This window comes from Dreissena polymorpha, chromosome 1 (genome assembly GCF_020536995.1).
Source record: "Dreissena polymorpha isolate Duluth1 chromosome 1, UMN_Dpol_1.0, whole genome shotgun sequence".
Classification (NCBI taxonomy): Eukaryota; Metazoa; Mollusca; class Bivalvia; order Myida; family Dreissenidae; genus Dreissena; species Dreissena polymorpha.
In genome coordinates, this window is record NC_068355.1 from 130,200,334 (window position 1) to 130,215,079 (window position 14,746).

The window sequence follows — 14,746 nt, forward strand, 5'->3', positions numbered from 1 at the left end:
GTTAATCATTTTCTTTGGTATTTTGAAAAATAGAGTATAAGATTAGGTTAATCATAAAAAATAAAATACCTGAATAAAAAACGTAAAAATAACAATGATAAAATTGTACCACGTGGATATGCTATTGGTTATACATACATAGTTACATAGTTGATTCTGGGAGAAGGATTACTCCTGTGACACCAGATCTACGTTTTCGTCACTGTGGCGGATGCTTTGCCCTGTCACGACGGTGGATTTATAATTATACTTTATCTCTTGATCCATCCAGAACTTATCAAGTATCAGTTCGAATGTATTGACATTTTTGAGTCTTTAACACTAGGTGGTAAGCTATTCCATAGATCAACAGTTCTGTATGTGAATTTGTGTTTCTATAAATTGTAGTTTGGTCTAAATTTATATAGCTTTTGCTTATGCCATCTAGTTATTTGTTCGGCCACTACTTCACTATGTAGCGTAAACATATTTCTGTGGTTGTAATCATATTTCTCATTCATGATCTTAAATGTCTCTATTATGTCTCCAAAAATACATCTATATGACAGGCTTGGTAGTTTTAGAGCTCTCAGTCTTTCTTCGTACGGTAACTCGTGTAATCCAGGGGCCAGTTTTCTAGCACGACGCTGGGCATTCTCTATCAGGTCTGTTTGCTTCTTCAAGTGTGGTGCCCACACTTGATTGGCGTACTCGAGGTGTGGCCTAACTAAACTGTTATATAATGTCACAAATGTTTCTCTATCAACATATTCAAAAGATCTGCGTATGACCCCCCGTACTGAGTTAGCCTTGTTCACTTTCTCTAGTATCTGTTCTTTAAAATACAGTTTATTATCGATTATAATCCCAATGTCCTTTTCTGATTAAGATTTTCCATAGGCTCTATTCCAGTTTTTAAAGTATATTTGAAGTTTGTAGTGCTTTATTTTGTGCTAATTGTCATACATTTACATTTTTGAGGATGGAACTTCAATAACCATTTTTCAGACCAGTCTTGCATACAATGAATCTACTTCTGTAATTTCAAACAGTCTTCGGTATTAAAAAATTTTCTGAAGATTTTCGTGTCGTCAGCATACAGGTATCAAAATACATTCCGTAATTGAGGACATACAGAGACACGCTCCGCAATCTGTGTGTTCTTGTAAACGGATCAGGGGGCGTACATACAAGCTTGAAGCTTTGCAAGAGGTTATACAGGAACCAAACCTAAAGTTACAAGACCCCATCAGTATACGATGGTTTGCAGTGGAAAGCGCAATGTCAGTTATACACCGGTGCTATGGTTCCATTGTGGCCTACCTGCAGTCAAACGAGGGCAAAAACACCATAGGGGACAACATTGCAGATGGCCTGCCGAAGGCGGTGCTCCATTATAATTTTCCTGCATTTCCTGCATTATTGTGTGAAGTTCTGTCCATTGTAGGGACACTGTATCGCCAGCTTCAGGCAGACTCTCTGGATTTAAGCCAGCTTGATGCTATGCGGGAGAGTGCGATTGGTAAACTGCAAGGGTTGAATAATGTGCTCGGCAGCAATACAGTGGATTTTCTGTCTGGACTCTCAAACACTGGCACCAAGGTTTTTTACAAAGGCATTCAACTGTCACATTCAAATGAAAAAAGCCACATGGACAAGATGAAGAAAGACTACACAGACAGTGCTACAGAAAACCTGAATAACAGGTTGAAAAGTGACACCACACCAATATTAAATGCCTTTGGTGTGCTTGAACCAAAGACTGTAGATACATTCTCTGAGTCGGATTCTGCAGAGCATCTAAAAATGCTTGAATCAAAGTACGGCATAGACATTCAGGCACTCTCCAGAGAGTTCAGTGGTGTAAAACCACTCATGTGCGGGACTTACACGATGAAGGACTTCAAGGAGTTTACAAGAGTATTCCTTCGACGTCACAAGGAAGAATATCCACTCATCTCCCAGCTCATGAATATTGCCCTGTGCATACCAATTAGTAGTGTTGTATGTGAGCGTGGATTTAGTTTACCAAACAGGATAAAGGTAAAATCTCGCACAGCACTGACTCCTGCCAACTTGGACACTGATGAAACTTGCTATTGGTCCTGATGCCCAAGACTTCCCGTACGAACAGGCCATCAGACACTGGAAGGCAGAACAAGAGAGAAGATTGGAAAGGCTATATGAGCCACGAGCAGGCAACTAACGTCTGTAAAATTGTGTTGACCTCATAACATTATGATAAATAGAAAACTACGTTGTTTGAAAACCTATGTATGTATTATGATCATATTCATTGAATTGGTGGTGGTGTACTTTGATGCAAGACAAGGATTGCTAAATACCTTGTAGTGTGAAATATGTTGTTTTAATAATTGCATATTTTAGTTTGATGCCTAAAGATTGCTGCTAAATACATATTCCTAATCTTGTGATCCAATGACAGGTTAACACCATATAAAATGATTCATTGTATTTGTTTTGATTATAATATATATATAGATTATAATATACATATATATAGAGAGAGAGATTAACCAAATAGTGTTGTTGTGGTTTTGCATTATTATGTGTATGGGAAGCAAATAATATTGAGATGATGCATAGACGTAAATTTATATATAAAAAAATACCTTTTCTTTTATAGTCAAATAAATATATGAAACCAGGTATCCGATATGGCCAAATGTCCGCAGTAAAATTCTGAAATAAAATTGCGACTTCTCAACTTTTTGTCTGGGACATCCAAAATTAAAGGCTTGTAAGTCAGGACTTCCAACTTTTGAAAGCTAGTGGAAGCGCTGTGTCACTATCGTTTTTCAAGCTCTCGGGAAGGTCATTTATGTACAAAACAAACAGGATGGGACCTAAAACAGACCCTTTTGGAATGTCGCTTGTTACGTTCTTCAAAGAAGAAGAATCATTATTTACTGTCACATGCTGTTTTTTGTTGTTAAAAACGCCTTAATCCAGTTAATGTAAGTTTGGTCGAATCCGTACATACTGAGCTGGTGTGTAAGTAAGTAAGTAAGTAAGTAAGTTGTTTATTATCGTGACTTGTGCAATATAACAAAACATCATATTAATATATATATACAAATATGCTCTGCACCCGACCCGATGGGCCTATAAGTCACCAACACAGAATAGTAAGTAAGAATATTAAAAAAAATATGTACAATAGCACCACATACACTCGTGCATATAAATAATATATAACGAATATGAATATGAAAGAAAAATTGTGTACATGAATCAATGTCGATGGTATACTCATTAAGGACTATGCATAGATAACAGTTCGTCGTTTTAAATATGCTTTTACAATAGAAGTGTAAGAAGACGATGACTCACATTATCGAACGCCTTCATAAAGTCACAACAGGCAACATCAATCTCATTCCCTGCATCTAAACTGTCAGTCCACTTATCAACTGCCTCTAGTAGCTGCAACACTGTGGAAAGCTGAGGAATAAATCCAAATTGTTTTTCACTGAACAAGATATTAATTTTCATGTGTTTAAAATCATTCCCTCTCTAACTCTCTATGCTTTCCAATACTTTGCACACAATGCACATTAAACTTACTGGTCTATAGTTGCCTGCTACCTTCCATTCAGCTTGTTTATGTAAAGCTGAAGTTAAGAAGGCAGAGTTTGGATCCAGCTAGGCTGGTTCTAGTCGAATATAATGTGCGGATGTTGGGAAACTATACTAGTAATTCCCTGAGTAAGGCTAGAATTCCATCTATCCGCATCCGTATCCGCAAAATCATAACACTATATTCCAGCTATCCGCATCCGTCTCCGCATCCGTATCCGCATCCGTATCCGCATCCGCATCCGTATCCGCAAAATCATAACACTATATTCCATCTATCCGCATACGTCGAACGGATCTTTATTTTTGTACATGGATAAAACTATTAATTATTTTTGAGATAATTATTATGAAGGACAAGCGTGAATTTAAGTAGATATAAGGTACAAATCATCGTTCTGTCTGTAAAACAATACAAATGGTAAATACCTGAAACATCTTCTTTGAGTGCCTTGGCTATGCTTTTCCAAACATTTGAAGTAAAATTATGGTCCCAATATGCAGAACTGCGCTGGTTGTATAATTCCGGGTAATTTTTCACGAATTCAATAGTTTTTCATTTGATTTTTGAGATGACAGCTACTCTCATCGTGCTAAATGCCGTCCGTATCTTGTCCGCATCCGCATTAGAATGCCCACTTGAGCGTTCTTTTGCGGACGCCTTTTGCGCGTGCGGATATACGGATGCGGATGAATGGAATAAGCGCAGTGCATTTCAACTTGTTCTATTTTTTGCGGATGCGGATATGCGGATGCGCACAGATGGAATACCGGCCTAATTGACCAGTCGCCAAATGCGAGATGGCTCTGCCCACTTAGTTGTGTTTTCATAAAATGCTTTATCAATTACTCCGACAGTCTTTGTTTGTCGGACCATGTGGCCGCAATAAACGAAATCTAATTGATTATTTCGTGAGTTTGATTGACAGCTGGCGACTGGTCAATTCTAAATTGCATTAACCTAAACGTTTGACAACGATGTAGTCAGTTGACAAAAATAATTTTCTGCTTCCTATGCCTATGCGCATGCCCAGAGAGCAAAATGCCAGGATGTACGCATGCGCAAATGCTAAGTCGGACATTTTGCGCCAAGTTTCCTGACATTTTCTTAGGAATGTGTTATTTTGAGTATTTCTTCTAATCGAAAGCCTTAGCATTCTCGATAGCTATGGCCTCGATTGAAGAGGTTTAATACACATACAGTGCCGAGGAAATAAGTTGAATAAATTGTTTGCTTGTGCAGAAAATCAACTTCGCTCGTCTACATTTTGTTGTTTTTATAAACAACAAAACGACCGAAGCAGGTGAACGTTTCTAAGAGGTTAATATCAAGATGGCAGCTTGTGAATATGATTTAGACACGTCTGGTGGCCTCATGGATGTAAGTGTTTTCTTTTCTGCAAGACACAACCTTTTTGCAAGGATAATTTTCAAAACGATAGCATTCTTTTTTGTTCGTTTTAGTGGCAGAAACATAAGAACGGTGCAAACATATTTCCAATTTAGGTCAATTTCTTTTAAAGATTGTAATTATTATTGTTTGTTAATATAACATTACTAAACATTTGACGTTTTTAACTGTTAAAATGGTTATTAACGGTCACTAACTTGTACAATGTAAAATGAGAGCATTTTTGGAGAAATATGAGAAGTGCATTTTATACAGATATCACTTGAACATTGTTTATATTTAATAAACAACCTTTTTAAAGCCTAGCTTCATGAAGAAATATTTTAATGCCCTTATCTACTCGAAAAATATGTCAAAGCTATCAAGATCTTTTTTTGTAGAACGCAGTTGCCGATTTTGCTTGAAGTAGGTGTTGTGTAACAGTTGGATTTGCTAATTGTACGTAACAAACTTATTGCAAAAATCAAAACAATGAGCGATTTCATTTTCATGTTGTGTTAAGGGGTTTGCTCTTCAAATTTTCAACTTTGAAAAAAAAATTCATTCATTTCACATTTTGCAGGTCGCCAGGACCAACATTCTTGTTAACATTCTTGTTAATCCTGTCGGACCAAATAAAAATCTGCCAGTCAGGACCAGCAGACAGGCAATTTTGCCAAGCCTGCATTACCATGCTTAAAAAAATACAGACACAACAAAAAAAAAGAAAACATATAATTGCATTTCAAATTCTTCAACTCAATTAATCCAAATTTATCTCGGTTCCATTCAATTTATTTTATCCTCTTCAATAAACTTCCACATAAATTGCAAAGTGAGTCAGATAACTGCGCTAGTGCTAACACAACACAAGCATGTATTTGATTAATTTTAAAGAAAATGTGTTTACTTTTTCCTAATGGTCAGAAAATGATGCATGAAACAATCTGGCGTAAGAACTGGGTGCGCACATCGCCAAAAGATGTGAAATGACGAGAAAGACATGTTCAATGGTTAAACCCTGTCCTTTGTTTAATAATGACACATAGTTTTCATGACATTAATAAATTTTTCAGGAAATTCAAAGGCTCATAGCACCACCTGTTAGTGATGATGTCGCTCGAAAACAAAGACGCGGCCCAAAGGAGTTTAAACGACATGGGAAAGCTATCAACCATGATTACTGTGACAGTTGTCAAGAGGGCGGTGATTTGGTTTGTTGTGACAGATGCCCGGTATCATATCATCTTCAATGCCAGTGAGTTAATCATTTCTATACTGTCTTAAGCTTAGTAAAATTACTCCCCATTCTTCTTTGTACAACAGTTATAATTAAAAAATTTATTTGTTGTTTTGCAGTGACCCTCCTCTTGAAGACGATGACATTCCTCCTGGAGAGTGGCTTTGTCATAGATGCAAGACTGCCCCAAAGGAGGTACAAGCCTGCCAAATATAACATGTTTATAACATGGCTTTATCTGCATTATTGGGTGTTAGTGAACCATGCCTTGCACAACATTAATTGAATTTAATATTGTCAATAAATTAATAATATCAAACAGTTTTATCTAATGTACACAATCAAATTCTTAACAGCTTTTGCAGCTGTTTTAACCCTATGCTTCCCACAGGATTTTTTGCAGATTCCCTGGGGCCTCCAGGGTAGGTTTGGGAGGCAAAGTTACGCATAATCCTGACTTGATCCATTCCCCGATACATCTGTATCAACGACTAAATTGCTGCAAACTTACTTTTTCCAGTCACTATTTATTACCTGATTATCCAGTATATTCCATTTTAAAACGCAAATTATGGCATTTATTGAGGATAAAAGTGCTCAAGAATTTTATAAATACAAACATTAAACATTTCTATTAAGTATCAAATCAATTTAAGCATATGTTATTATTTAAACATTTGACAAAATAGCGTCCAATCAGTAATTTTTTCCACTGAACACTCATAAATTGCCTGACATGCCTTTCCTGATTTCATACAACAATAAATACACCACATAAGATGGTAACTCAAGGACGCCTAGGATCATGAAACTTCATAGGTACATTGATCATGACTGGCAGATGACCCCTATCGATTTTCAGGTCACTAGGTCAAAGGTCAAGGTCATAGTGACCAGAAACAGTAAAATGGTTTCTGGATGATTACTCAAAAACGCTTAGGCCTAGGATCATGAAACTTCATAGGTGAATTGACCATGACTAACAGATGACCCCTATCAATATTCATGTCACTAGGTCAAAGGTCAAGGTCACACGGATGATAAATCAAAAACGCTTAGGGCTAAGATCATGAAACTTCATAGGTACATTGATCATGACTGGCAGATGACCCTTTTGATTTTCAGGTCAACAGCGATTTTCCTTGTCCAATTGGGAAAAGTACCCGTACCGGTCCGATTGGGAAAAATTGAGTCGTGAAAACCTCAAAATTGGGAAAAATCGAGTCGTGAAATCCTGAAATTGGGAAAATCGCGTCGTGAAGTTTGGGTCTTATTGAATACATCATACAGTTCATACTTAATTGAACATACCCATTTAAATAATCATTTGCAGGCATGCCTTAATGACCATTAAGTATTAAAGTTTATATAAATAACAAAATATTATAAAGAACACACCAAATCAATTACTAGTTGTTTTAATCTCTTTTAAAGCAATGTCTCTCTCTTTCATTTTTGTGAAATTTCAACAATCTTTGATGTTTAATCATCACTCAGTTGCTTGCATCCCTCCCTGCACAGCATCATTATTGCTGTCAATGTGTCCTGTGATTGATGGTTCCGATTGGTTTTTTGGCATAATATTTGCTATTATGACTCATTTCAAACTACGATAAGGTTACAAACCGACGTAAAACAGTACGCTGGCTGCCTGGCAAAAGAACCGGAAACAGTAACAACTCTATTGATTGAATGCGCTGAATAATAAAACCCGAAATTAATCGAGCGCGTGGTTACACACAACTATACGATTTTCTTTGTTCGCTCGCCGAAAGTTGGTTTTTTTACGAAACTTTCTATCGTTTTGAGAAAAAATTCGGACGCTGATTGGGATTTTTCCAGATGCCGATTGGGAATTTGGGAATTTTCGCTCGATTGGGAAAGTACCGTTTTGGGAATTTGGGAATTTTCGTTCGATTGGGAAAGTACCGTTTACCGGTACTTTATAAAGAAGGAGGAAAATCGCTGGGTCAAGGTCACATTGACTCAAAACAGTAAAATGGTTTCCGGATGAAAACTCAAGAACACCTAGGCCTAGGATCATGAAACTTCATAGGTACATAGATTATGACTGGCAGATGACCCCTATTGATTTTCTGGTCACTAGGTCAAAGGTCAAGGTCACAGTGACTCGAAACAGTTACACAGTTTCCAGATGATAACTCAAGAACGCTTAGGCCTAGAATCCTGAAACTTCATTGGTACATGGATCATGACTGGCAGATGACCCCTATTGATTTTAAGGTCACTAGGTGAAAGGTCAAGGTCACAGTGACAAAAAACAGATTCACACAATTTCTGCCACTACAACTGAGAGCCCTGTTGGGGGGCATGCGTGTTTTACATAACCCTTGTTTATTTAATGTATATCAATTGGATTTAAGTTATAATATATACTTAAAAACACGCATAATATCAGTGTCATTTTCTTATTAAATATCATGGCTTTACAATAAAGAATACAATCAAGGTGGTGGGTGTGACTTAACAAACAAGACATCAGCTATATTTACATACATATATTCTTGTATATTACTTTGTAAAATAAAGTCAAACTGCCTTTGGTCTATGTAAGTTAACTATAAATTTCATCTTTTAAAACTAAAATTATTTTAACAATTCTAGAAGCATCATAAGATTTATCTCTATTGATGTATTGTAATATACAGTTACTTCCTGCAAGAGCTGTTGTTTGCTTGAAACCTCCCTTTTTTAACCTAGAACATGATGGGGCGCCATTTAGAGTACTCAGTTGTAAAACACTCAACTGGATTCTTGGCTTAACCGGTTACGCAGTTTAATCGAGATTTTTATGTTGCGTAATGTTACATACTGGGCTGATTTTTGAAACGTTTTTTTAATTTAGATAATCATCAAGTTTTAATGCAATTAAATGTAGCTAGCCTTTTTATGAAATTGAGAATCACGGCAAGATAAGATATGCAGTTCTTTCAGGCTTGCGATTCCTTCATCTACAATCTAGTGTTTTTCCCAGGCCATTTTAGCGTGGCGAAAAGCCACGCCGCCCTCCCGGATCGCCATGCTGCCCTTTTTCAAAGGCAAATTTCACCACGCGCCCTTTTTTTCAAAGGCAAATTTCGCCACGCGCCCTTATCTATAACATCTTTATTGCCTTACGATCTAACTTGGTCCGCGAAATCAGCGTCCTTGATTGACTGTGACGCTCCGACTGTGCTTGATTTACTCGAGAGACGTCAACGTCTAATCGACTATTTATCTGTAAAAGTGCTCGATTTATAGGTAGGTCTTACTGACTGCTCCAAAGCTGTGAATTAGTCATGCGTGAATAACCCCGTGTCAGTATCAATCGATAATGCTGGAGGCTATGTTATACCAAGCGCGCTTTTCGCTCGGCAATGTGTACTCATCCACGATATAATCAATACTTTGGAGACTTTTGATGAAAAACTCGATGTTATTCTCGTGGCAATTGTGCTTTGCATGCATTATTCAGTTATATCGAAACATATATTTTTACGCATAATTACATTTAAAATCACAAACAAATTTATTCTTTATCGTTTTCGTATTTAAGATAATTAGATCTAATTATTGAAATAATTACTGAGACGTATACTTATTTTAAAAAAATGCGAATCGCGTATACGATTTAACGTTGCTATGCGCACCTGTCGCTTACATCATTTGACATTTTAGCAACATGGCGGACTACACAGAATTAAATTGTGACTCTGCAAAAATGGCAAATAACGTCGTAAACGATCGAATTAACGATGGAGATTATCCATTAAGAAGAAATTAATGAAATGTCTGTGATAATCAACGATGCATAAAAATGTTTTAAATAGCAACAACATTATTTATTTGTAATCTACTCGGTGGATGTATGTCACGGAAACGAGTGTTTGCATATTGTAAGCGATCAATTTACTCGCAATGTTATTTTAAACATCTGTCGAGATTAGTGTTAGAAAATGGGATAAGACAAACATGGTTTCATTTATATGTTAGTGGATCTGTGTATAATCAGATTCATATGCATATATTGCTTTATTATGTTTGTTGTGCTGTAGAGTTTATTGAAACAGCATGGAACTTAAATGCACATTGCAAGGTAAATATATTAATATAAATCATAGTAAGTTAAATACTTCTATTACCATTAAATGTGCTTGTTTATATGTTATTTTTTCCACAACTGCTTCTGATGCGATTACATGTTTCCCCGTAATTCAGGGAACATTTTTGCCCTTTTTTGCCTAAACTGCGCGCTAAAATGCCCTTTTTGAAAGTAATGCGCCATGCCCCTTTGCCCTCCTGGGAAAAACACTACAATCCATGGTTTTGTTAAACGAACTTTCTAATTAATATTATTAATAAATTATTTCCAGATCATACAGCTTACCACGAAGGATGATGACGCGTCCTCAACAAAAAGTGGGAGCTCTTCCAACGGAGGCAAGAAATACTCACCCCCACCAATTCCTGTACCTATCTTGGCAGAGAATCCACTGCATACGCTGGCTGAGGCTGCAAAAGTTCTCAATCCAGTTCAGTTTGACCTTCCCAAAGACCTTGCCTGTACGACCCCTTTACCAGGTAATTTTATTTCCATGTTATCAATAGCATCGTCTGTACGTTTAGTTATTAGTCACTTACAGGTGTTTATGGAGGGGACTATCTGTAGGTTAACTCAGTTGATTTGTTCGCCTGTTGGTCATGCTATGGGTCCTGTGATAACTCTAGGTTTGGACAACCTGTTATTTTGGATTAAAGCCATATTGGGATTAAAATGTTATTTAAGTTGTTTTTATTCCCCCACAAACTAAGTGTAGGGGGGGTATATAGGAGTGAACTTGTCTGTTGGTCAGTCCGTGTCCACTCTCTAATTCAAGTAGTTTTCATCCGATCTTCACCAAACTTAATCAGAAATTGTATCTAGATGATGTCTAGGCCAAGTTCGAACATGGGCCTACCGGGTCAAAAACTAGGTCACGGGGTTTAAACATTCAGCATGTTGTCCGCTCTCTAATTCATTTAGTTTTCATCCAATCTTCATTAAACTTGGTCAGAAGTTTTATCCATATGATCTCTAGGCCAAGATTAAACATGGTCCATGCTTGGCCAAAAACTAGGTCACAGGGTCACTTAGTGCGTTTTTTTTAACATTCAGCATGGTGTCCGCTCTCTAATTCAAGTAGTTTGTATCCAAACTTCACCAAACTTGGTCAGAATTTTTATCTAGATGATCTTAAGGCCAAGTTTGAACATGGGCCATGCCGGGTTAAAAAGTAAGTCATGGGGTCACTTAGTGTGTTTTAAACATTTAGCATGGTGTCCACTGTTTTTTGTGAAGACAACATGCTAAATATTCTGTGTCAATGCGGCATGTTGGGGTATAGGTCATGTCTGTGACAAAGCTCTAGTTTGTTGTAGTGGTTATGGCTATGGTAACAATCACTACAATCTGGATATTTCGGAAGTATTCAAGCTTAGCAGCTGATTTGATGACACTTGATGTAAGAGCAGATTTCAGTAGAATTTAAAAACCAGGAGTCAAAATGGCCCAAGGTCTCAAAATTATAGGGGTCAAAATAAAAATGGTCAAAATGCTGAAGTGACTTGAAATGGTCCTTAATGCATGTTTAAGGGTTTGTAATAGCTAATTGAATAATGAATTTAACATTGCACAACAGCTTTATTATTTCCATAAAGGATCATTTCTGGTCCTTTTTTCAAGTTGGATTGTAGAAAACAAATGTGTCAAAATGATGCAAGGCTTATTTTTTTGCAGGAGTCAGAAATGAGAAAATTGCTACTTGCTTGCATCAAAATGCAGGATTCTGCTTCATTTGAAATCAGTGTGGAGGTTTCTGTTATGATCCCTTTAGTCATGTGGATCTTGCCATAACTCAGAGAGTACTTCAGCTACATTTCATAAACTCAGGATGTGATAACTGTGCACATTATAGCTGTTTTAGTCATACAAATAGTGTGGTTACTATGGTTACAGCAATAAGTAAGAAAACACACCTAAATATTGGTCCTCAAACAACTTAAAAATTACTTAAGCAAGGTTGATAATTTAACTGCATATGTGAATAGAGGCCAACTTAAGAAATATGTGTGCTATAAATTTCAGTTTTGTCTGTCTCCATCAATCCCTCTGTCTGTTCTGGTTACAGAAGAGACAACTAGAATCAGTATTATGCAGCAATGTCAAAAAGTACTTTAGTAAGGTTTAATTATTTAATTCATTGAAAGAGGGCCATATGATGAATATGCATGTTACAATGTATTTCAAACTGTGGCTGTTATGATAATTGAAATATTTGAAAACTAAAATCTCTATTCTACCATAACTAAAAAGTACCAAAGTTGATTAATAAAACTTTCAAAGATCCTGTTGTCACTATGAACACTTCAAATCGGTAAGGGACTGATGTTTTGTTGTTGAAAAAGCTATTTTTATTTGCTTATTTAGAGCTTTTGATTGATCCCATTAGCCTTCTGAAAGCAGTGGGGGCTTTCCATTTTGGGAATCGAGCCTGGTCCGTTTGGATTGGGACATATTGTGGCGTTTTGACTTAAATTGTCAAATTTGTGTTGTTGTTTTGCAAGAAAATGCTTGACATTGAGAATAGAAGTGTTTTCAATATTATATTTACTAAGGCTGATAGAGCTGGATGGAGGTGAACTTCAATTGGTAATTTGTTTCCATTGGGAATGAGGAAGAACACTCCCCCCAAATTTGAAACAAAGAAAACAATGTTTATCCCCTATTATAAATTCAAAATTTCCTTATCAATTTAGCTGTTTGAAAAAAGGACTGTATTGGGATACAATTTACAAAGAGCATGTATTTTAAATAATCCCAGCTCTTTTCTGCAATTAAGTTTAAGCATATTATAAAAAATTTTAGCTATGATTATAATTCATTCATGTTTTATGGGCATTGGCAAAGCTGAATATAAATTTGTAATTATGCCTATATAAAAATAAAATAAAATTAAATGTAAAATTTCCGATCAAAATGGCCATTCCACCTGTCCCCAAAAGGTAAACAATCTCACATTTCATTTCTGATACAGCCACATCATTTACATGCTGTCATTTGTAAAGTACTGTGCTTCATTTAGCATTTGTATTGTTTCTTAGGGTCTTACAAACGGAAATGGTGGGGAAAGGAGAAGAATGTCTCACAGAAGAAAGCAGCCCACGAGCTTGACAATGGTCTCGTACCTCTGCCGGCTAAGCTGTGTTTTGTTTGCAACAGGTATTAGTTTCTGTCTAATGCTTTCAGCATTTTTCTTCACAAGTTATTCTGCTTATATAAAACATAACTTTACTGCATCGAAAGCATGGGTTTGTTGATTTTTGTTTTTAAACTATGTAGCGTAGGACATTTGAAATACTTAAATTTCTGTTAAAACTTTTTTTGTTCATTTTAACTAAATTATATTGGGGATGATTTTGATAAGACATTTGGATTGAAACATGCTGTATCTTTATCGTAACGGTCTTTCATATGTTTTATTATTGAAAGAGTTCTTATTCTGTAGACAGTATTAAGTAAACATAAAATCTGTACAAAACTGGATTAAGTGTTGGTTGTTGTGAAAACACCCATTTCGAAGACTACCATGTTTTGACAAAAGGGATTAACATGTGTGTATGCAATTCTTGGCCAATTTTTTACCAGCAAATAAGGAATTTGTTGTGAATGGGGAATTTGTTATTATGCCCCCCTTCGAAGAAGAGGGGGTATATTGCTTTGCTCATGTCGGTCGGTCAGTCCACCAGGTGGTTTCCGGATGATAACTCAAGAACGCTTGGGGCTAGGATCATGAAACTTCATATGTACATTGATCATGACTCGCAGATGACCCCTATTGATTTTGAGGTCACTAGGTCAAAGGTCACAGGTGAAGGTCACAGTTACTGGAAATAGGCATTATAAGGATTTAGCATGGTTCAAACAAGGGAAACAACTACGGTTTATGCATGTTCTTTTTATTACAGATTTGCCTCCCTTTAATTCATTCAAAATCTCATTTTACAGCAGAGATTCCAAATCTGACCTGTAAATGAGCCCCATATTTACTGCCAGTGCTAGGTTACCTTTTCCCATTTGATCATTCTTAAGTATTGGTATTGTAATGCTGCTACTGCTGCTGCTACTGCTACTGCTACTACTACTACTACTACTACTACTACTACTACTACTTCTACTACTACTACTACTACTACTACTACTACTCCACCACCACCACCACCACTTCTACCATGTGTACTATTACTACTTCTACTACTACTGCCACTACTACTACTATTTTTACTACTACTACTACTACAACTACTACTACTACTACTACTACTACTTCTACTACTACTACTACTACTACTACTACTACTACTACTACTACTACTTCTATTACTACTACTACTACTACACCACCACCACCGTTCACAGTGACAAAAAACGTATTCACACAATGGCTGCTACTACAACTTATAGCCCATATAGGGGGCATGCATGTTTTACAAACAGCCCT

General features: G+C 36.5%; 1 protein-coding gene and 1 long non-coding RNA gene across 4 annotated transcripts in view; one reads left to right on the top strand and one right to left on the bottom strand.

Annotated features, from left to right (window-relative positions):
* The window catches only part of LOC127849924 (uncharacterized), a 14,427-nt gene extending 10,705 nt beyond the window's left edge, over window positions 1-3,722 (bottom strand). Inside the window, exons 1-2 of the long non-coding RNA XR_008034968.1 lie at window positions 3,334-3,722; window positions 139-2,124 (exon numbers count right to left, since the gene is read on the bottom strand). This is a non-coding gene — a long non-coding RNA (uncharacterized LOC127849924). The remainder of the gene's footprint in view (window positions 1-138; window positions 2,125-3,333) is intronic.
* A 912-nt stretch (window positions 3,723-4,634) lies between these two features.
* The window catches only part of LOC127849744 (PHD finger protein 12-like), a 302,244-nt gene continuing 292,132 nt past the window's right edge, over window positions 4,635-14,746 (top strand). For all 3 annotated transcript variants that reach the window (XR_008034962.1, XM_052382497.1, XM_052382508.1), the window contains exons 1-5: window positions 4,635-4,960; window positions 6,046-6,227; window positions 6,329-6,404; window positions 10,583-10,790; window positions 13,350-13,467. Coding sequence is in view for 2 of the 3 variants with exons in the window: in XM_052382497.1 (XP_052238457.1) it covers window positions 4,913-4,960; window positions 6,046-6,227; window positions 6,329-6,404; window positions 10,583-10,790; window positions 13,350-13,467 (632 nt within the window). In the remaining variant the exon portion in view is untranslated. The remainder of the gene's footprint in view (window positions 4,961-6,045; window positions 6,228-6,328; window positions 6,405-10,582; window positions 10,791-13,349; window positions 13,468-14,746) is intronic.